Here is a 23,426-nt window from a genome sequence, read left to right on the forward strand (position 1 = left end):
ATAGTTGTTCTCTGAGTTACAACTAGGTTTGACTTTGCTCAGTGGGTCTCATTTTTCAGGGTCTGGAGTGCCCCACAATTCACCTGCAGGCCCCTGCCAAGTGTAATCCCTGTACATGGAACATTCCATGCTACCTCAGTTCTCCTCCCCCTACACATTCCCTTCCACTCGACTCCCACTCACCTTAGAAAATTCCCCACCAGGAAGTCCTCCCCGATCCCTGAAATCCAGGGAAGGGCCCCTCTCACCACCACGCAGCCCACAGGCACCACAGCACTGACCCCGGGTCGTGCTACACATCCCGTTGGCTGGTCTCTCCCCACCCCCTGCCTTAGACCGTGAGCAACATGAGGGCAGGGGCCACGGCGTGTTTCTGGCTCAATGCTTAGGACCAACAGAGAGCCGGGCACATAGTAAGTGCTCAGTTCACATTCATCACATGAACAAATGCACAAAAGAATGAATTGGGTGAGAAAACTTGCGTGTGGGTGAACTAGTCAGGCCTCCCTTGTGTGCGATGCACCCATTACAGGTCTCCAAGCCTTGCGTCACATCCAGCGCCCCTGGTGGTGGACTATGTCGCTCGCAGTGGCACTGCAAAGTGCTGAGGCTGGCAGGGATCACGACTCCCATTGTCCCTAGGTGTGATGGGAGATCGGGCTGCCTGCAGGCTGGGGCCCTGTTCTCCCGGGGACTTTACACGCACGTGTCATTTGTAATCTTCAGGGGTCGGGTAGGCACTTTCTATATTTTCACCGTCCCCATTTTCCTTTAGCCTGGCAGACAAAACAGGGTAATGGCTAGGACCGTGGGCTTTGGGGTCAGGGACACCAGACTGCAGCTGGCAAGTCCATCGTTTGTCACCTGTGCGACTTTAGGGAACCCACGTAAGTAAGCCTTTAAATCTTCCCTCGGGGAAGGGATAACGGACCTACGTTACATGCTTTGGTGACGTTAAAATGAGCTCTTGTAGGCAAAGCACTTCGTACCTGGAGTATCTGCATGGGTTCCCCCTCCCCCCCATAAATGTCCCTAGGAGGACCCGGAAGACAGAGGGCTTCTCTGATACATCTTTGCATCCCTAGTGCCGAGCAGCGTGGATGCCGCTTGCAAGCTTGGGGACACGTTCCTCCACCGCATTGCAGGTGGACATCTTGGAAAGACGCGGCCTTAGGGATTCACGGGCCTCCTTGATCTTGATGCTCACGAATGACAAGGCGACCTAAGGGAAGCCTTCCCCGCTGCCTCCTTGCCCCACCCCCACGCACATGCGGCAAAGGAACACCCTGGCTTTGGCTACAGCATAAGCTAGCACTTTTCAAATCTTTGCGTCCTGTGCATGAGTTGAGTGTCCCATCAAATCACATTTCTCCACGGGCTGCCTTGGTTCCCGGAAGAGCAGGGCCCAGATACCAGTTGCGTGCGGAAAACGAGCCCTGAGGTTTCATTTGCTGTTAGCACTGGGTTCTCTGACCAAATTAGGTCTCGGTTCCCCTCAGTCTGTGCTGAGGGCGGAGCCAGCGGCCGCCATGGCCCCAGGACACAGCTCTCCTAGAGTTCCTATAGGCCAGCTAGCTGGCTGTCGTCAACCATAAAATCTGGTTGGGGACTCAGGGGATTAAAGAGCGTTGCCTCCAATTTCACTAGGAGATGTCACATCTCAACACTTGCACATGGGCTGAGATGCAAAGTGGTTTTCCCAGAAAAGTGCTGCCTTTGACCTCAGTTTCTTAAGACACAGGTTTCTGTTTGGTTGTGTTTGCAGGGTTTTTCAATATGAGTTACGGCATCTGGATGATGATGATGATGATGATGGCTGGAGGACATATCCTGTCCTGGAGACCCACAGCGGGGGGTAATGATTGTTCTAGGGTAGGTAGGCTCCCCCTCGTCCGCCTCAGGGACCATCCCCTGCTTCTTTCTCCCCACAGCCATCCCAGACAGGAAGAGAGGAGAGCAGGGTGGGAAAGGGCCATGGCCTTGGTCCTGTGGGTGACCTGGCAGGTGGTTGCTATTCTCAGGTGTTAAAGAGGGGGCGGTGGTGGGGTATTGAGTTCCTGGGAACCAGGAAGCCTGGGTTCCGGGCCCAGCTCTGCTTTGAAGCACCCAGTGGATTTGGGCAAGTTACCTCTCTCATCTGTAAAAGCAGGGGTCCCTGCTGCTAGCATATGTTTCGTATGTCATAGCACCGTTTCCTGGGTGCTGGGGTGTATTTTGGTGAGGTTCCACAGGCTCAAGAGACAGGCTGCAAACCTTCCAGCAAACACATGCTGAGCACATTCATGGAACACCTTAGATGCTAGTACTTAGCTAAGACTTTGGGGGACAAGCACTTCGTTTTAGTGAAGATGTTAAATAACTTAAGGAGCATCATACAACTGAAATGGCCTGAATGTGAACCCCAGTCTAAGAGGCCCCCAATGCAGAAACAGGAAAGTCCCCTGACGAGGCGGGCAAGGAGACAGGGGAGATGAGGTGGGGCCAGGGAGGGGAGGTGGTGGCGGAGGTTTGATCACCACGTAGCTGCCCGCGACCTCCTGTTCTCGGAAGGTAGGAGGAGCTCAGAGCAGGGAGCAGAGCGACCTGTACTTCCATGATGAGAGACAGTCATCGCAGGGAGCAGAATGTCCAGGAAGGAGGGAGGGAGACCAAGGAAGGGGGAGGCTCCTCCTTCACTCGCGTCCTCAGGTCCCATGTACGCCACGTGGGTGGGAGCATGTCACACACACCCACGCGCCCACAGCCACACTCGCCGCGCTCCCGCCCGGGCCAGGCCCATCTCGGCGAGCCTGTGGGCGCCGGGCCTCAGCCGGCCACGCCGCCGCCACCTGCTGCTGCGTCCCCGGTGAGGGGGAAGGAGCATCTCCGTGCCTCCCCCATCCGCTTCCCGCCCGGCGCCGGCCCCCACCGGCCCCCACCGGCCCCGGCCAGGCTGAGGCCACGTCTTCCCCGGGGCCCCCTCTCCAGCGCTGGTGGGAGGCGGTGGGAGGGAGGAGCTCCGGCCGCAGCCGCCCGCCCTCCCCTCCCCTACACTCCCCCTCCCCTCCCTTCCCTTCGGCTGCCGCAGCCCCGTTCGTGGCGCGCGTCAGCTTGGGCTCCCCGGAGCGAGTCGCTAGGTAACGGGGCTGGCTCCGCAGACCCGCGGCCGGGGAAGCCCGCGCGCGCCGTCAGCAGCCGCGCCGCGGGGCGCGGGCGGGGACGCACGGACCCTCCCGCATCCCGGCCGCAGACCCCGACTCGCCCGCGGCCCCCCTCCCAGGATGCCTTAACCGGCGCGGATCGCCACCGCCCAGGTGCCCCTCCCTCGCAGGGACCCCGACGCCGCCGGCCCCCTCCTCCTTCCCAGCCGGTGCGCACCGCTCTGCGCGCGGCCGGGTGGGCGCCCCACCGCCGCGGTCACCGTCGCCGCCGGTAAGCTGGGTTCGGAGGCCGGGGCTGGGGCGGGGAGGGAGTGGGGGTGGGCGCGCGCGGAGCCCGGCAGCTCCCGCCACCGCGGCCGCGGCCCGGCCATGTGCTAAAGTTTCTGGGGCTCGGCGCCCCGCCGGGCGCACAGCGCAGGGCGCAGCGGCACGGTGGGTGGGGCGGCGCGGTCCTGCCGGGGGCGCCGGCCCCGGCGGGGTGCAGCTCTGCGCGCTCTCACGCTCTCACGCTCTCTTTCTCTCTTTCCCTGCGCGCTGCCTCCCCGAGATCCTCCCGCCGAGCCCCTGCGCGGGGCATGAGGAGCCCCGGGGCGCCGCCCGGAGACGACCCGGCTGCGCGCACACCTCGCCAGCGGCGGACGGGGACATGAGCGGCGCGCGCGGGGTCCGGCGCCCGGCGGCCAGCCCCAGCCGGCGGCGGCCAGCGGGTCAGCGCTGCCCGGGAGAATGAGGCAGGAGCCCGCGGCAGCCTCCTCCTTCTTCTCCTCTTCCTCCTCCTCCTCCTCCTCTTCGCCTTCCTTCGGCTCCGGCGCCTCGGGCCCGGGCCGGGCTGTGGCTCTGCTGCGTGCCCCGCGCGCCCCCCGCCCGCCTCCGGATGCGCTGCTCGGTAAGCCAGGCCCTCCGCCTCGGGAACAAAGCCCTTTCCGGCCGGGAGGCCGCCTCTGAGCCCCCTTCCCGGCCCCCACCGATAGCCTGGAAGCCAGCGGGGCTTCCGATGGAACCCCTCCATTTCCTCCACCCTCAAACCTTGCCCGGGAGGCTGAACAGCCCTGGCGCCTTCGAGACGCGGGGCTTTCCTCTGCCATCGGGGAGGCAGATGCGGGCTTGTCACGCAGGCGGGAGACCTGTTTGGTCCAGATAGGGATATATGCATCTTGGTTCAGACTCATCGGTGGTGGGGGGAGACTCATCGGTGGAGGGAGACGACTCCTATCTAGTGACTACGTAATGGGTGTCCAAGCCGAGCTGGGTAAGTCGGTTCCCCTTCTTCCATGGCTCAGATTTGGAAACTGAGGCCCAGAGAGGTTGAATGACTTAATCAAGGTCACAGGGCCAGCATGTGAGAGACCAGGATTGGAAACCGGCTTCTCCACCAAGCTGATCCCTTTCGTAGCAAACACACTCTTGTCCCAGTTCTGCTACCTGCCTCTTTCTGGAATCATTTGCATGTGTGTGGAAATACTTGTGCCAGTGAGTATCTGCTCTGGTGAAATACATTGCCGGTAGCCTGTCATTTTTGTCCATTCCTCCCTCACGTGGCTGCTAGCCCCTAATGTGAATTGCAGGCAGAAGGTTACTTCCCTTAGTTAAAAGGGGGGGAGGATAAAAATGTTCCCCGGGGTGCTGTCTTTTCTGCAGTCCTGTGTCTCCCAGGCCTCTTCAAGGATGCCAAGGGCAGTATTTGGTTCCTCTCCTGAGCCCCTTTCGGGCTGTGCCTGCCTGCACATGCTCAGCCTCAGAAGCCGTGACCTAAACCTTTCTGTGGGGTGAGGGCTGATCAGGGCTCCCCGCCCCTGGTTGTGTAAGTCTTGGAGATGGTTATTTAACAGGCGCTGGGGCTGATCCCAGATGGCCACCGTTCAGGAACTGACCCTGTCAGAAATTTTATCCTGGCTCATGCTTGCCAACCCTCCCTTTCAGCAGAACTTCGCACTTTCTAGCCTAGAAGAAAAGGGGATGGGGGGGTTTACGGTAGACATGGGGCTCTCTCTGCTTGTCCCCAGTTGTCAGGCTTGCAGCTTTTCACTGTTTGCTTAAGTGCACTTAGGTCGATCCTGGAGGGGGAAGCCACATGGAATCCTTTGGTGCTGGTCTGAGCGGCTTAGTTAATCGATTGAGTGTCTAGGCATTAGGCTTGGTTGTCATGACATGGACAGTGTTCGTGTCAGGGCAGGGAAAGCCCTTAGCAGCGGGGAACCTCAGTTTCCCGATTCCCAGAGTCCGACTGGATGACCTCTCCGTTCCTTTCCAACTAAACAATTCTGTGAGCGGGAGGAGAGCGGGTTACTGGCCTGAGCCAGGGTGTGTGAGCTCATCAGCCACATGCATTTGGACTGATAGTTCTGCACTGAATAGGCTGTTGATCTCCAGGAAGAGGACACGGTTATATTAGTGATGGGTGCAGTCTATCCCTAAGCAGGGGTTGAAGTGGGGACCCACAAGATTCGGGGTCCACCCGAAAGAAGGGAAGGTTGAGCGGTGCTTTGGTGGATTATTTATTGGTCTAAAGCATGGCGGCTGTAAAATGTCCCAAGGTGCCAGATTGAGGTTATGGGAGAGGTTAGGCTTTTCGTTGGGAGAAATGACATTGGCCCCTACGAACTGATGAAATACAGTGCGTCAATTAGATGTCCAGCCGGCCAGAAAGTGGCAAGCTGGTGAGCCTGCCCTCCAGAAAGAATGCATCATAGTTGCATAGGTAAAGCTTTTTTAGCCTAAACAATTAGTCATGTAAATAAAGTGATGTTTAGATCCCCCCCCCATTGTTTGCCGGTTATATTAGTGATGGGTGCAGTCTATCCCTAAGCAGGGACACAGAGGGACTGTGACAAAAGAAGGTGGGTCACAGGGATGTTGAGACCCTGACTTATTCTTCGCCTGTTGTAGCTAAATCCGTCAACTTGACCTATGGGCCCTTAATGGGGTTGTCATAGGTCTTTTAAAGAGGTGGATTAACAGTCCTTTAAAGTGTTACTGACTCCCCAGTGAAATGGGCATGTGTCTCACCTTTTCCCCAGAAACTAAGCTCCCAGGTTTCGGGACTTTGAAATTCACAAAACCAGAGCAAAGCTTTCATTGCGACATGCTCATAGCTCATAGGGCCTGCGAGCAGCTAATAAAGCATCTCCTGTGGGCGTATCAGTCCCAGCATTGTGTGCTTTGGCTCCTCATGGCTAACTGGTCAGGCTTTGAATAAAAATGAATGCAGAGAAACAGTCTTCGTTGAGTTACTTTTGAAAATGCTAATGTAATTACGAAAGAACAGTTTTTACACCGCGAAATCTGAAACCACAGTACTCACAGTAAAACAGTACTCCCGTTCCTGATAATTTAGTTTATAATTTGTCGGTTCTTTCCTGTTTTCTTTTGCTCCCCATCTCTAGCATGAAAATGTACAATGAGGAATAAATTCTCCCTTTTCAGTTTTGGGTTTGTCTCGAACCTACCTCTTTTTGGAAGAGCTCTAAAACTGAGCTCATGCACACCATACATCTAGTGGCCTCATGTGCAGATATGTTTTGGGTGCCTTCGATTTCTTTTGGGATGACGGGACAGGCATGTGTCCCAAATGCATAATAACAACGAGGCTTTCCCTTGTTGGCATCCCGTCTCTGAACCGGGATCTAGACCCTGAAGTCTTGCTCGGAGCTGACATGCCCAGCATCCTGAGAACTCAGTTCAAGTGCCAGAGATTTCCTACAACATTAGGGATGGACAGAGGTATCTATGGGAGGCACAGATGAAAGGAACATCCCCAGAGTCAAGGAAACACGGGATTTGTTCCTGACTCTGTTGTTCACTGGCTCTGTGACTTTGGACATATTCTTCCTGTTCTCTAGGCCTCAGTTCAGGCACCTGCAGCGAGTATGTATGTTTCCGTGCATGTGTGTGCATGAGTGTGTGTGTGTGTGTGTGTGTGTGTGTGTGTTAGTAGGAGGTGATCTCTCCTACTCTAAGCTTGAAGAGTCCTCGGATTGGGATGCAGCCGGTTATTAATAGCTCTGGAATGCTCCGTACTTTAAGGTTACGTAACATCTTCAATTAGACATCCATATAAACAGTAAGGAGAACCGGTCATTATAAAACATGCCGTTTATCACCCTAAGTGGGGACCCTGATCTGAATGTGTGATGATGGGACTTTCATCCTAAAGGTGATTATGCCAACTCTCCGATCGGGGTTCCTTTCAGGGTAGCGTCTTGGGCACGTCTGAAAAGCCTAGAGTGAGCCGTGACCCTCTCCAGGGTCCATGTGGCAGGAGGCGCGGGAGGCTTTGTATACTCTGGGTCGTTGGGGGAGGAAGAATATGTCGTTTTGTCTGTGTAACTTGAAGTCTTGGGGACTCGGAGCTTCTGCTTCCATCTCAGGCCGTTCCTGGAAGGTAGGGAGGGGAAGTGTGTAATTACTGTTTGCAGTTGTTTTGAAAATGGAAAGTACTTTAATTAGAGCCTTGAACTCAGCTGAAGCTGAAAAAGTGGTGAGAAGTTCGTGGATTTGGCAGTGGTATTTTTGCCGGGTTCTCTGCGAGGGTTTTCTTGCAACCCTGGAAGTCACTGCCGTCTGAGGTCGGCTTTCCGGACAAAGCCGCAGTGACCAGCAGATACAGAGGGTACGGGAGGAGACAGGAGACGGTGGGGAAGGGATCCAGCAGTCCTTAAACACGTTGTCTTCTGTAGACGCCACCAACCTCCCGTTCCAGATGAGGAACCCGGGGCTCGAGAGTCACCGGGAACGTGTCGCTCAGACCCGCGCAGTTAGTGAATGGCAGAACCGGGGAGGATTTCAAATTAAGTCACCCGTGCCACACCTCATTTCTGCTGTCACTGCAGTGTGCCTGGCAACCAAACTGGGTCCTTCATTCCAAATTTCTAAATAACACCATGGCACCGAGAAAGCGTCTAGGCAATTTGACGTGGGTGACCTGGGCGGGGGGTGGGGGGTGGGGGGTGATTTTCCTGCAGAGATTTCTGAATTCACCGGCATTTTTGTTAGGACGTTGGATTTCTTGTCCCTCTGTGCCTGATGTATTAGATTCCGAAGATATTCAGAAATAAGCCAAGTGCCACCCAAAAAGGGTTAGTATTGGTAGTCCTTCAGGGGAGGCTAAAATAACCCCTCGAGATCCCGTGTCACCCTGGGGTTCTGGGGGAAGTGATCACAAGCCGGCACGTGGGACATTTCGGAAGGCGTTGCTAGCGTGCACCCCTTAAAAGGGCTTCAGAATCAAAGTTATGTAACAGGCTTTCCAAAGGAGCCTGACTGCTTCTCCAAGTTGCCACACGGGTTAATCCTCCCGAAAGAACAAGCCAGAAGGAAATAGGAGGAAAGGATACCAGAATTTCAAGGTTCACCTGCAGCTTTTAAGAACTTCCAGGAAGTTGGGGGAAATGCAGGTTTTGAAGAACTTTTCGAGCCACTGAATAGAGATGCCATCATAACAGGCTTTTCGAGCGGCTGGCGGAAGTCGACACACATTCCTAGAGCCGCTGCTGTTCTTTGCTGATAGGCCAGCAGATCTGGATGAGTGTCATCCATACCCAGGATGGGAGGTTCCAGACACACGATGTACGGACAGCTAGGGAGTCACTGAAGTCACCTGGCTTCACATTCTAGTAACCACACCCAGGCTACTTTTTCCACCGCAGCTTAACATCCTTCCAGCCCTGATGCTGGCCTTGCCTGTGTCATGAGAGTGACCTCTTAACAAACAGGACCCTCCCTCTCCCTCCCCTGGATTACTAAACTGCTTATCTGTCAAGAGCTTCAAGTTTCGTGAGAGGTGATTAACGAGAAAAAAGAGACCCAATGTGTTGCAAATCTCCACTGTGATTCACCTGTCATCTGTAAGATACCCAAACCTCTCTGCAGCCAGCACAATTTTTTGATTCGGTGATTTAGAAATAGCATTGCATGGCCCCCATGAGACCCATAGAGTCGGTACCTCTTGCCCCCAAACCTTGAGAGAACAGATGCCCAGGGTTTTCAGCTCTGGGCCAGATTTCTAGTACGTACAGCTATTAAATGGCAGAAAACACAAAAGCAGCCATGCAGAGGCATCGGGGGATAAGGCAGGAGGGCACGGAAGTCTGTGACTTATTTATTGTTTTCTTTTTTATTAAAAAAATTTTTTTAAGTTTATTTGTATTTAATTTTTTGAGAGAGAGAAAGAGCAAGCGAGGGAGGGCAGAGAGAGAGAGAGAGGGAGACAGAATCCCACGCAGGCTCCGTGCTGCCCGTGCAGAACCAGATGAGGGGCTCGAACTCCTGAACTGTGAAATCATGACCTGAACCGAAGTCACGAGTCGGGTGCTTAACCGCCTGAGGCACCCAGGCGCCCCTGAGGTCTGCGACTTTTGCTCTGTGATTACGAGGAACAGAATTTAGGACGTGGTCGTGGAAATGATGGAATGTCCATCTACAGCACCAAGGATCCTAGAATAAATTCACTAAAGAATTTCAGATGTTTTCCTGCTGTCTGTCTGTGGCTTAGGACGAGCACAGATGGCAGGGGCACCTTTACACAGGGGTAGAGCCTATACCTTCACAAACCCTCCTGGTGGGCACAGAGTGGTGGGTCTTGGTAATTTGCCAGGCTACGTGCTTCTGTGATTGTTACTGAACTTTGAATCACAGGGTCAGTGGTGGTGTTTAGAGGGTCGCAGCCTTCCCAGTTGGCTCAGTTTCTTAATGATCTGTGATGAGCTGATATATGCCGCACTCAGTATTCTGCAGCAGAAAAGCAAATAAGGAATGTCTAGGGCCTTGTGGTTTTTCGGTCACCCCAGGTTTTCAGCCTCTCTCTGCTAACGTAGATCCCGACCAACACGCTGCTTCATTCTGCCACAGGTTACATTGTTTCAGTTCATAGTGGCCTTGACGTGACCGCCGGAGGATCCTCTATTGCTTTTAATTCAGAAAGTGGATGATAACGACAATCATCTTCTTTTTAATCATCAGCATTGACAAGTCTCTTATTTTTAAATAGAATGAATGTGTCTTGGGAGCCTAACGCACACGCTGAAAATGATTTATGAAGGCACACAGTGCCGTTAACGTGCTGAGAGGGCTTTATTGAATAACTTCTAAAAAAAGTAAGCCTGGCTTTGCGACGTGAAAATCTAATGGCAGAAATGGAAGTCGGGACCCTGGATTCTCCACCCAGAAGGCAGGAGTGGAACAGCACACTTGATTTCTAAAAGGAAACATTGAGACTCTCCTTGGTCGGTGTTATTGACAAGATCAGTGTCGCCTCAGTCCCGAAATTCCCTGTAGATGCTGATGCAAGGGCCGGTTGTCCTCAGGCCCTCCCCACGACATGGCTGTGGAGTTTGAGAGCTGTGCTGTCCCTCTGCCCGGGCCTGGCACCGTCTCCTCCCATCGGCGGGCCCGCCTCTGGTTCTGCCCGAGCCCTGGGATGGCACCCCATCCTCCCCACCCCCCGCTCTTCAGCAGTCCATTCAAAATCTGGGAGACTTGGCTATGGCAGCAGAATACACGCTCTCCCTGGGGGGTAGTCAGGGGCCTGTCCATCGGGCCGCCTTCTGTCTGTCTCACCTGGGCGCCTGGGGACGAGCCTCTGCCCCACTCTGTTCCTCCCTTGGCTTCCCAGGCTGTCCGTGCGAGGACGGGGCCATGCAGGGTTTTTCCCCAGTGGGTTTGGGGGACCACCTCCATGCACACCCCCAGGAGCTTACTAAAGTACGGATGCCCCAGCCCTGTTGCAGACCTGTTGAATCAGAACCAGAATCTGTGTTTTTAACACCCTCCAAGTAATTCTTGTCTCAGCCACAGCGAAATTCTAGACCCGCTGGTTGTCACGGCTGGCTGATCACTAATGGCCTTTCCTGCTGCAAAGTCCTCAGACTGTGGCGCCCCCTCCCGTGCTGGCCACTCTCCTCAGCTTCACCCAGGCCACCCTCCTGTCTCCTCGCCACCCTTTCTGCTTCCCCTCTGCCCTCCACAGTTTGTTTTCCAGCGGGGCCCCAGGCTCATGACTGCCTTCTGTTCAGAGCTCTCCATTACTCGCTGTGTCCCCGAGGGCGGTGGCTAGTGACTTTGGGAAGGTCCTGGGCCCTGCACCAGCTGGCCCTGGGTCTGACTGCCTCTCCTGCCTCCTGGCCTTCGCTTCTGCCCTGCTAGCCACACTGGTTTCTGTGTCGTTCCTAAAACCGCACAGCTCACTCTGCGAGAGCCCTCAGGGGCCGGGGACTGACGAGGCGGGGTGTTCGGTGGGTGGGGAATAGCCCTGAGGAGCTGCCATTTTCTGCCCCACCACTACTGTGTAAACCCATGAGATCGATACGCTTAAGCTCACTGGGACAGATCTCAAAGGCCTTCCCCCAGAGTACAAGTGGTTTCAGGAGCAGCCCTTTAACTGGGCACCGTATTTTAGGATGACTCATCACCAGACGGGGTTATCAAAGTGGGCCTAGAAATCTCTTTCCAACGAAGTTTCTAGAAATAGGCTAGATTTCCCTCCTCCCCCACCTCGGGCTGGAAAGTTCCCTCAGCGGCCACCGATCCCAATGATCCTGCCATCCCTCTTCCCCTTCCTTCCACAAACACTCCCAGAACACCTAGAGCTACCTCCAGGCTCCGTTCTAGGCCCTGTGAAGCTCCAGAGAGACGCGAGTTCCAGAGGAGCAGAGCTGGCTTGGTTTCCTCTCTGACTCCTGCTCTGGCCTTCCTACGGATGGAACAGTGAGGCCTAGACAGTATTCCTCCGGCCTTTATCTTCTCCCACCAGAGAAGACGAGCCGTGGGCTGTGGGTGAAGAGTGGCTCTCCTGGGGCCTGGGGGAAGCACAGCAAACCGGACCCAGAAATATCGATGGCATAGTGAGTAGGAGGGAGAGATGGACCGTCTTGTAACATTTGCCTCCGAGGCCAGCTGAGTGCCTAACTGGGTGGAGACACACGAGCTACGAGGAGTCTTGCAGGCGGGATTTTGTGGTCAGTACGAGGCACTAGTTTGGGTCCTCTTGAAGCCTACAGCCTACCCAGCAGTGCGTCAACACGGAGAAGGCCACGAGAACCTCGGACCCTTCCGGGCCCTGCCTGCCCACGGTCGACGCTTCTCGAATCTTCTACGAGGGGGAGTTTTCACGTGCAGCTTTGGTCCTCTTGCAGATTCCTGCTCTGTGTATGCTGACCAGGCCTTTACGGAGAGTCCCCGCAGGCGGGAGGATGACGGTAGACAAGGTGTTCCTTGCCTTCAGCTGACCCCGAGACCGTCGGGAACCGTGTCGTGTAACCACCTGTAGCTCCTTAGAGTGGTCGGCGCGCCTGAGCAGAGGTGGGAAAGATGGGTTTGGACGGAGGAGGTTGGGGGCACCTGACCTCGAGAGATGAGTGGCAGTTCGCCAAGCCATTGCCATTCGCGGCGAGGCGGAAGGGCATTCGGGGAGGGGAAGCAGGAGCAGACGTTGCACACGCTGGACCGCTGGGGGTGGGTGAACCGGGGGTGGCGGAGGGCTGTAGCGTCGCGCCGCGGAAGCAGGTGTATCAGTCCCAGCCTGGTGGGCGTGGGCCTGAAACGCCGGGATAAGGAGCGTTCCGTATCTCCTAAGTGATGGGGAGCCACGGGAGGTGTTTGAGTGAGGGTGTGGGTTTTAAAAAGCCAGCTGGTGGTCCCGTTTCACGCTCCCTCCGTAACTTGCACATCCTAGTGAAGACACGTGAAATGTTCGGGAAGACGTGCCGTGTGGATGTAAGCGTGACTGTCTGGGCTGTGACCTCCAGGCCGTTTTCTCGATTGCACCGTGTCCACTGGTCTGTATTTATTGAGCGATTCTCCAGGCCCCTGCTGCCCAGACCCCAGCTTCAGCGACCCTGCTGGGGCTCGGAGGGAAGGTGAGGGAGCCGCTGGCTCAGGCACTCGCTGCCCGGCCGTCGTGGATTCTGGCCAACAGGAAATGGAGCGGGCAGTGTCCCAGCCTGATTCACCGGGCCATGGGTCTCCCTGCGCCTCTGCAGAAGCGTTCAGGCTGCTCCTGGCCTAAAAACAATGCTCCCGGACCTACATCCACAGCTGAGAGGATCCAGGGCAGACTTTCGCCGGCCAGCTTCCCGGAGCTTCCCCCAGCGACGGGCTCGATGGGCGGGAAAGGGAGTCAGTGTCAGTAACTGAAGCGTGTGCCACTGGGTGCCGCGACCATTTGCTGTGAAGTCCTCGTGCTCGGCAGGGCGGTGATGGGCGCAGACCCGGCGGGGCAGAGGGGACGCGGGGAAGAAGGTTCCAGGGGTCACTAGGCTTACCTCACCCGTCTTGGCCTCCGCCTTCTCATTGCTAAGGGGAGGAGAGAGAGAGGGAGAGAGAGAGCAAGCGTGTTCCACAGGCCAGTGGGTAAATTTTTAGCTGTTTCTGGGGAGTCTGGCCCTGGCAAAGGGCCTTCCTTGGGACAGGCCGACTGCCAAATCATGTCAAGGGCAGAGCATCCCGGGCAGTTTGAAGAGCTGCCGTGTGCTAGAGAGTTCACTGCCCCGCAACGTGGGCCCAGGAAGGAATGCAACTCCACCCTCCCGTTGGCCCTATTTATAGGTCAGCACACCGAGGTCCAGAGACAAGAGGCTGCTGGCCCAAGGTTGCACAGTGGGCTTGTAGCCCAGCGGGACAGCAGATCATTCTGGAGTCAGCCATGATCTCTGAGGCTGGCCAGCGCCCAGTGTTGGCAGGCATCCACGTGGCCACGGACAGTTTGTACTCGCGCCGCCTTGCCACCAACCGGGCACGGAGGACGTGGCTTTCTCCTTGTTCCTGTGCCTTTTGTCTGGGAAGCCAGGGCGAGAGCCAAGGTCCTGGGCAGTCAGAGTCGGAGGGGGCTGGGCATGACATCTGTATCTCTGGCCGTTTCTCCACTTCTTTGGTTTCTGAGGCTGGTGTGGATGTTTAATGCAGGAAGAGAGCAAAACTGGAGCGCATCGGGGCGCCTGGGGGGCTCAGTCAGTTAAGCGTCTGACTCTTTTTTTCGGCTCAGGTCATGATCTCACGGTTCATGGGTTCGAGCCCCGCATCGGGCCACGTGCAGGCAGTGCGGAGCCTGCTTGGGATTCTCTCTGTCTCTCCCTCTTTCTCTGCCCCTCCCCTGCTCACGCACGCTCACTTTCTCGAAACAAATAAGTAAACGTGAAAAAATACTGGGACACCTGGGTGGCTCAGTCGGTTGAGCATCCAGCTTCCGCTTGGGTCTTGATCTCGAAGTTCGTGAGTTTGAGCCCCATGCTGGGGTCTGTGCTGACAGCTCAGAGCCTGGAGCCTGCTTCAGATTCCCCTCTCTCTCTCTCTCTCACACACACACACACACACACACACACACAAATAAATAAACATTTAAAAAATTAGAAAAAATATATTGGGGCGGTGGGGGGCACCTGGGTGGCTCAGTCGGTTAAGTGTCTGACTTCAGGTCAGGTCATGATCTCGCAGTCTGTGGGTTCGAGCCCTGCATTGGGCTGTGTGCTGACTGCTCAGAGCCTGGAGCCTGCTTCAGTTCTGTGTCTCCCTCTCTCTCTCTCTCTGCCTCTCCCATTTGTGCTCTCTCTCTCTCAAAAAAAAAAAAAAAAAAATTGGAGCAAATTCGAACAGTTCTCAGGATCTGGTCATGGAAGCAAAGGAGGATGAGGTCCCTGGAGCTCTGAGTATCACAAACAGCCCCATCAAATGTCCCGGGAAAACCGGTCACACTGGCTCAGAGCTCCTCGACGTACCTGGGTGTGGCACAAAGCGCCCTGTGGCATCACTGTCCGTGTCTGTCTCCTCGAAGCTGTGTGCTCCCCTGCCCTCCCCTCCCCCCAGCGCCGGGCACAGAGTTGGCTCAGCACCAGGAGCCGCTGCAGAGCTCTTGGTGGCTGAGCGAGGGGTGCAGGGTGGGAAGGGACTTGTCCGACGCCAGCCCAGCCGAGCCTCGGGAGCTCCCCGGCTCTCCTGGCTGCTTCTCGCCTTATCCAGTAGCTTCTCCCAGGTGCCAGAGAAGCTGCCGGCTGACTCCGAAACAGTAAAACCTTCAAGGCTTTATTAGGTAGAAATATACGTGCGGTTCCCGTTCATAAAATGCGTCTGTCACGGCCCTGCCGACTGTGGACGGATTGTTTGCAGACCTTCCCAGGTTATCACCCCCACGCTTAGTAAACACACGCGTTAGGCGAATAATCTTGGGAGGCCTGCACGTTACTGCAGCTTGGGAAAGAAGGGACCCGCCTGCTGGCACATTTCATAGATGCCGCTACCTTATTTACTGTCGATGCGAGAGGGGACCGGAGCCTTAGCGGGTGCCAAGCGTGTGGGAACCAGGCAGGCAGGGGCTGAGGAAGAAAGACGAAGACGTGTTGAGCGTCTGACCTCCGCCCCTCTTGTTTTTCTGGTCGTGGACCTAGCACCTCCCAGATAGGAATGACAGTTCTTCGGCGTGATTGTGATCACGGTCACGGCCGCTGCCGGGAGCGCGCACGTTGTATCTGAGGCTGTTCTCAGGGTCGGACTGTGGAGCATCTAACGCCCCGTGGGATTCCTGGACAATTGGCGTTGGTCTTTCCGAGCCCTTGTTTCTCTTCCGTGCAGTGGCCATGATAACAGTGAGTGATAATCAGAGCGTTTCTATCCTCGGGGCTTCCTCTGGGTGGAGACCCTGTGCTAAATAAGGACTTTGCGGGGACCGTTTCATTTCATCGGAGCAACGGCTCGATAAAGTAGTTGCTTTGACGGTTCCCATTTTACAGACAAGGAAACCAAGGTTTAGAGAGCGTTGCTTGCTGCACACGAAATGCTTCCAGATCGCAGCTTCAAACATGAGCCCTCTTTATTTTGCCCACGAGTCCAGGGCTGCCTGGGCTCCGGTCGGTGGTTCTGGCTGGAGGCCTCCCATGAGATTGCATTTAGACCGTGGCTGGGGCTGGAATCATCTCGAAGGCTTCCTCGCTCACACGTTGGCACCCAGGCTGGGAAGATGCACACGGCCTGGGGACATGGGGAGGCTCCTCGGATCTCTGTGTGGTCTTTCCAGCACAGCTGGCCCGGCGAGCCCGGATTCCTACATCGTGACACAGGCTTCAGTGTGAGTTTCAGGAAAGAGCCAGCTGGGGGGGAGGGGGGTCTGTCTGTACCTCCTCGTATGGCCCTGGCTCAGAAACCACACAGTGTCACTTCTGGCATATACCCTGCTCCTTAGAAGCAAGTTCCTGAGGCTCCCACATTGGAGGCATTTGGATTCTGTCTTTTGATGGGGGGGGAGCGTTGGGGTATTTGCAGTGTGTGCTAAGCCAGTGTAGCACAGGGTAGACGATGGGCAGTAGAGTGTGACCCCGGCAGTCATAGCACATCCTGTCACCCTCAGGCATTTATAAACAGTGACCACCTTGCCCCGTAGGAAGCCCCCACACCTTTCCCGTTCGCCTGTCAGGCATCCCCCCTGAAGAAGCAAGCAGAGCTGTGTAAGAGCGTCTGCTCCTGTGGTTCAAAGAGGTGCAGGTACAGACCCTGCTGCGGTCTCCCTCGCCTCACCTCCCCCCTGCGTCTGACTCCTGATTTCAGCTCAGGTCATGATCTCGCGGTTCCTGAGATCAAGCCCCAAGTCAGGCTGTACCCTGACCGTGTGGAGCCTGCCTGGGATTCTCTCTGTCTCACTCTGTCTCTCTCTCTCTTCCTCCTCCCCTGTCTACCTCCCCCTCCTTGTCAGTCCTCCCCCTGCACTACCTAGTTCTTCATTCCCCGTGTCGCAGGCCACTCACCTCTCCTGGACTGTGAACTCCAGGCTCTTGTCTGTGTCCCTTGGGCTGGTACCCACACTGGGCACAGAGCATCCCCGCTGCCCCTGGGCCTCTTTTCTCTCCTGGCCCTTCCCTGGGGGTGGACCCTCCTTATGAGAAGGGACTTCAGCAGAGGCTGCCCCGCCCTAAGCCTTCGAGCAGTCACCCCCTCTGGCTTCTGGCTTGTCTCTGGAACCCCTCACTTCATTTTTCCCTGAAAGCTTGAGAGAGGAGGCTTCTTCCCCCGCCCTCCCCACCCAGGCTGCTGCTGGCGCGTGTGGGGTGGCAAGAATCAGACACCCCCGGCCAGCTTGTAATCGCCCTCTCATCCATCTAGAAGCTTCATCGAGCACCTGCTCTGTGTCAACAGGACCTCTTGGGTCTCTGTCCTCCTGGAGCTTAGAAGGGCACAAAAACAGAAAGATCAACACATGCATTTGATAAGCGATGGGAGATTTGTAATCAGGAATCAGCATTTCACGGAAGCCAAAAGCGAGCGGGGCAGCCTGGCTTCACAGAGGAGAAACGGTCACAGGACGATCTGCAGCAGCGGCCGGGACACCTTCTTTCCTGTCCGTCTGGAATGCCACGTCCCACCACCTGGCGGTGCCCACCCCCACCCCCACCCACCCCCGGCCGTCTCTTCCTGCTCCTTGGAGCACATGGCCGAATAACGCCCACTCCAAAGCGGCAGCCTCAGCCCTGCAACCGTATGACCGACCTCCCAACTCGCTCCTTCTGCCAGGGCCCGGATTCCCAGGAGGGGAACCTAGCGGCCTGGATGGGGTGCGGGGTGGGGGGGGGCTCCTCTCGTCTAAACAGCAGGTGCCGTCACGTGGCTGCGGAGCTGGCTGGCGCAGAGGCAGGTGGGACGGTTCCCCAGGAAGGGCGTGCCCGGAGGGGGGGAGGGGGGAGGCGGGGGAGAAAGATGGGGCAACGTCACAACACCCTGCCTCAAAACCGCTTCACTGCGGGGTCGTACTTGCCGGCCTTTTGATGGACAGAGGCGAGGAAGTTTGTTTAATCGAAGACTTGCGCGAGACTGCCAGACTTGAAGTCGCCCCGTGTTCCCACCACGGTGCAATAAATCATAAGAAAAATAGGGCGGCACCTGGTCGGCTCAGTCGGCAGAGCGCGTGACTCTCGATCTCTAGGTTGTGAGTTCGAGCCCCACGTTGGGTATGGAGATTACTTAAAAATCAAATCTCAAAAAAAAAAAAATAGGAAGAGCCTCATGCTAGAATTTTCGAATTTTTAATCAATTCATTTGATTAATTTTAACTCATTAGCCAATCAGCGTGCATGGTTCTTGGTGTTTTCATTTTGCCAAGTGCTTCGAAGACTTTGGTCGTAGACCTGAGGTGGTCTGGGGACCCACGGGCATTAAGGTGTCTGCAGAGGTGACTTAGCCGTAACAGCAGCACACTTTGAGCGGCGGGAAGGGCTGACACGTGCCAGCCCTGGGCTCCGAGCCTGACGTTCAGTCCTGAGTCTCTACAGGACACTGTGGCTGCTCGCACCTTGTAAGACGGACGTGATGCGGCTCAGGGAGGTCACCTGTCTCGTCCAAGGTGCACAGCCAGTGAGAACAGGAGTGAGATTTGATTCCAGGTTGTTGACTGCTCAAAAAAGGGTCCTTTTAGATGAGGAAGATGGGTGGAGTCCCCTCATTTAGAGCAAAGGCAAGCTGTGATGTGGGGGTGCTAGTGGCAGAATGCACCAGCTGTTCGGAGACCGTAAGGTTGGGGGGGGGGAGGGGGAGGGGCTCGGGAAATTTCCCCGAAGAGGTGTTGGCTTAGGCAGGCCTGGAACAAGATAGAGGCATCCAGGCCGGGGACGGCCACAGAGGCACGGACACAGCTCTGAGCGAGCATACAGAGCCCAGACCGGGCTTTCCTATCAGGGCAGAGCAGGGTTGGGCTACGAGGAAGCCACATGATGCAGGCTGGGATTTGGAAGGGCAGCCCTATCACAACGTGGAGATTGAACCAACATTTACGAATCAGAAATCTGTGCTGGCAAACACTTTGAAGAGAGCAAATGTTTGGCGAATGCAGATGCACTCAAATCGACTGATTTCCGAAAACGCGTTCCCATTTGGAAGGTCCCACGTCTGTGCCGTCTGTGGAGCTTGAGTGGAGCCCTGTCTGTTACCTCCTCCCGGGCTCCAAAGACACCACCAGCGTGGGTGGGGGTGGGGGGTGGGGGTGACCTCGAGAGTGGACTTCACGTTGATTCCTTTCTCCGAGAAAACACTGGCTTTTAGAGTTAACTCCCGTCCTCTTCCGCAAGTGTCCCCTGACTCCCATGGTCAGTTTTCCGTCTGAAGCCCTATCAAGGGCACAGTCAAGTTCAGCAACTCTGGGTAAGTGGGGCAGGGCTTAATGGCCCGAAATGACAGATGACGCTGCCTTGGGAGCGGGCCCAGGGTCACACAGGTGGGGCAGGAAAATGGACCAGGGTCTCTCTGCTGCCAGGTCTTAACCCCGGAGGACTTCGTCCCCTGTCATTATGCAGGACGTGCGCAGGGGGGAGGGATTTTCCAATCTCAGCTCTCTGGTGTCGTGTGCCCTTGCTGAGTGCTTCTTCCTTGGGCTGCATTCACAGAGCCACAAGCTCCGTGGCTTGAAACAACAGAAACGTCCTCTCCGGCTGTTCTGGGGGCCACAAGTCCGACGTCAAGGTGCTGGCCCCTTCTGAAGGTTCTAGAAGGAACCTGTTTCATGCCTCTTCCTGGTTTCCGGAGGCTGCCAGCAATTTCTTGGCGCTCCTGGGCTTGTGGCTGCACCCCTATAATCTACACTGCCCCCCCACCTTCACGTGGGAAGATGTCTCCCTGTGTGTCTGTGTGCCTGCCTCTGTACAAACCTCCCTTTCCTTCCTCTTGCAAAGACACCACCCATTGGATGTAGGGCCCGCCCTAATCCAGTACAACCTTTTCTTAACTCGATTACATCTGCAAAGATCCTATCTCCGTATGAGGTCACAGGTCCCAGCGGTTAGGACTTGGGCATAGCTCTTGAGGAGACACAATTCACACCGAGAGACTGCGCCGGGGCGGGCCCCCCGTGGACCACGCCCTCAACCAGAAGGTTCTGTGAGCATTAGCTCTATCAGCCCATGGGGGGGTCTCGCCCGTCCCCTGCTCAGGCTGCCTTGGCACATGCCCCCCACTGGGCTCCTGTGTCCTCTGGCCCCTCTGCTGAGATGGCCGTGAAGTCAGCTGCTGCCGGCTTCGAGCTCATGGGGGCGGGTCGTGCTGCTTTGGCATCTGTTTGGGATGCCGCCCAAATAGGGGCAAGTAGGCGGTGGCTTGGGCACACTGCGTGTTCTGGGGAGCAGGGCCACCCCCGGCTGGATAATAGCATCCTCCCTCAGGGCTTCTGACCGCACCTGGCACATTATTCCGCCAGGTATCATTCCGACCTCGGGGCGGCCAAGGGACAGCCGAGTCTGGGAAGATGGGGCAGAGCTTAGACGTTTGGGCGGTCTGGTTCCTCTCCTCCCGCAGACCGCAGACCTCTCTAGGGCAGGGACGTCTGGCCATCTCTTGTCTTCGCTCCAGCACGGTTTCAGACACGTGGCAACTGCCCCGTGTTTTCGGATTTGGTCACCATGTGGCAGGCCTGCAGTGACTGTGGGAAAATGTTCTCACCGCAGGAGCCCAGAGGGAGGGAAACAGGCACCCTCTCAAGAGTTTTGCTAGGGGGTCTTCTGCCAAGGGCGGGAGGAGACCGGGGGGGGGGGCAGCGGCAGCGGAAGGGGTAGGACGCGGTGCAGGAGCTTGGGCAGGGGCAGTCTGTCCTGCGGGTAGCACAGAAGCCACCCTTGCAAGGTTAGGTTCGGAGGATGGGGATTCAGGGTCTCGGCAGACGAGGTTCTGGGGCACCGTGGGTGGGCACGGCTCCAGCAGATCTGAAAATATCAACTGCCTGGCCCTTTCAGGAAAGTTTTGTTGCCAAGAAGAATCTGGAGTGGCTCAGAGCCTGCAGAGAAGGGGCCGTCCTGCACAAACTCCCTGCACAAATCTTTGAGGACATAGATCTGCCCTCTTCCGTGAGGGACCCTGATTTCCCAAGCTGCCTGAATGCTCCCCGAAGGCTGGGCCGGGGCAGGTGGGGGGGGCGCTTCCGAAAGACCAACAGGACGCCCCCAGCTGCCCCAGAGATGCAGAGCAGGGGTGCAGTTAAGACGATGAGAAGACCCTCATCGATGCCTGAGGCATCGCGCTTGAGCACCGGAATTCTGGGAGCGTTTGGAAAATGCTGAGGCCTGGGCCCCCTCGCTTGGCATTATGGTTCAGCTGGTCTCAGATGGGGCCTGGGCACCGATACTTTTAAAAGCTCCCCACTGACACTGCTCAGGGCTGGCCCGTCAGTCGCACCACTGGGCCCATGTGCCTCCTTGCTGGGCCTGGCTCATCGTTGGAAGACGGCGCAAGGAATGGCCTTATGCACATGGTGCCTGTGGTGGGTCTAACGCCGTGCCTTGCACACAGACGCCCTCGCCACTCTTGATCCCAAGTAGGAAGCTGATTTTGCCATATGTTGAGGGTGTTTGAGGGAAATGGGCCTCCTCTTGGAGAACCCGGTGCCATTTTGTCATCGTCTCTCGTGCACAGTTCCTGTTAACAAGCCGCATCTGAACAAGGGGTTGGGGACCTCTAAACGAATTAGACGCATTAGACAAAGTCGTGCCTTGTTTGGAGCCCCGTGTGCTTGCCCCCCCCCCCCCTCCTGCCACCCCGTCTCAACCCAGGGCGGCAGGAGAGCAGGGGAGGGAGAGCCGTGTTCCAGCCCCGCGAGGGACGGGTGCGAGGCAGACGGGGACCGGGCGTGCAGGCCACGGGCGGCAGTCGTGATCACGGAGACATTTTTTTTTTTTTTTTACCTTGGTGTAAACCGTTTTCAGTCGGCCTCGAGAGGAGATTTGGAATCAAGCCAGTGACCTTCTGCAGGTGCTGAGCTGTGGGTCTATGGATTATTCGGTTTTTACATTAAAAAAAAAAAAAAAATCCCTAAGGCCATGCCGGAAAGAACAAGCCTCTCACGATTGACCTGCTTCTCTCTGCACCGTTGTCAGCTTCAGGACCTCTTCAGAGAGGAGCTGCCGGCCCCTCAGGGAGCCTCGGGTGGCCCTGGCATGAGGTGCAGCCAGGGCGCAGGTGTAGTTAAGGCAGAGGACGGCCAGAGGACCCAGGCGCCCAGGCATCCTCATTCGGGGCGGTGTGGGGTGCCGTGTGGCGTCCCCTTTAGGCGGACTGCCCGACCACGTGCAGCCGTGCCGAGCTGCGACGTGGATCAGGAACGCTGTCCCCTCTCTGGGAGTCGGGTCAGACAGCAGCGTCTCTAGAGATTCCTGGCAAATGCTGGCAGCCAGCCAGGTATGTGCGGGGAGCGCAGAACCAGCCCTGAAAGCAGGCGCGGGTCAGAGGAGGCTTCCTGGAGGAGGGGACCTCTGAGCTGTGTCTCCAGGAGGGAGTAGCAGTCAGCCCCCTGCAGGAGGACAGTCCGGGCGGGAGCAAGGGCTCTGTGTCCTCACCCGGAAGAGAGGCACAGAGGAGGGATGCTGAGCCCAGGGCGAGAAAGACAGATTTGCATGCGGGTTTGCTTTGGTGGGAGACGGGCTGGGACCCCAGTCAGGCCGAGCGTCCAGAGAGCTCGGTTCCAGCCAAGTGCGAGCGTGTGCCTGCATTCGGTGCGTGTGCACGCGCGTGTGTGTAGGGGTCCGGGTGGAGGGCTGTTGTAGGATGAAGCGAGCCAAAATCCAGGCAGCGGGGTGGTCAAGTCAGCTAGTCCGTGTGACTTACAGGGTGGCTCCCAGTACATGATCGTGCGAGGTCCCCGGGCCCAGTGACCCGCCCCCCCGGGTCATGGTTCCCTAAACCTCACGTTTTTACAAAGTGAGAATTATCGTCTGCATTCACCAATGATTTAGAATCCTCACGAGGTCCCATCAGGGGCTCAACCGAGCCTCTGATCTGACCTCAGTGACACCACTTCTGTGCCCCAAACCTTCCACCTGCTGTTTGCTCCTCTGGACCACTTCTCTGCTTCTGCTCCTCGTTCACATCTTAACTCAGCCTCCCGTTCTCCCTGCCCTCGGCCCCGCCCACCACGGGTTGTCCCTCTGGGCAGCTCTCCTGCAGATTTCTCGCTTCCAGAAGTAGCCATGCAAAGTGGCCTTGTCCTTGCTGAGTTCCTTGCAAGCCGGCCACGAGCTTCGTGCACTTAGCATGGTACCTGGCCCCGGACAGGTGTTTAGTAAAGTATTCGTTACATAAATCAATGAATTGTTGAGAAGGCCACAGGTCAGTGGGGTTAAGAAATGTTCCCAAGGTCACATGGCCAGCAAGTGGCAGAGCTGGCCTTGAACCTTCTGTGGCTCCACACCTGTGGGCTTTGGGGAGCACACCCAGCCTCCGCTGCCCTCGCCAACCCGAACAGTTCTGTGGCCAACGGGGGGAGAAAAGGGGCTCAGAGACTGGTCTCATGGAGGGAGGGCACTGGATGAGCCAGGTACAGTGTCAGGGCCCGGTTTGGGCTTT

General features: G+C 56.6%; 1 protein-coding gene across 1 annotated transcript in view; it reads left to right on the plus strand.

Moving 5' to 3' along the window:
- The first annotated feature begins 2,773 nt into the window (after positions 1–2,773).
- Positions 2,774–23,426, plus strand: part of LOC109274527 (protein TUNAR) — a 46,600-nt gene continuing 25,947 nt past the window's right edge. Inside the window, exons 1-2 of the mRNA XM_053889767.1 lie at positions 2,774–3,411; positions 3,688–4,026. Coding sequence (XP_053745742.1) covers positions 4,015–4,026 — 12 coding nt within the window. The 5' untranslated portion in view covers positions 2,774–3,411; positions 3,688–4,014. The remainder of the gene's footprint in view (positions 3,412–3,687; positions 4,027–23,426) is intronic.

The sequence above is a fragment of the Panthera pardus genome, unplaced genomic scaffold (assembly GCF_024362965.1).
Source record: "Panthera pardus isolate Hobbes unplaced genomic scaffold, ASM2436296v1 HiC_scaffold_24, whole genome shotgun sequence".
NCBI classification, from domain to species: Eukaryota; Metazoa; Chordata; class Mammalia; order Carnivora; family Felidae; genus Panthera; species Panthera pardus.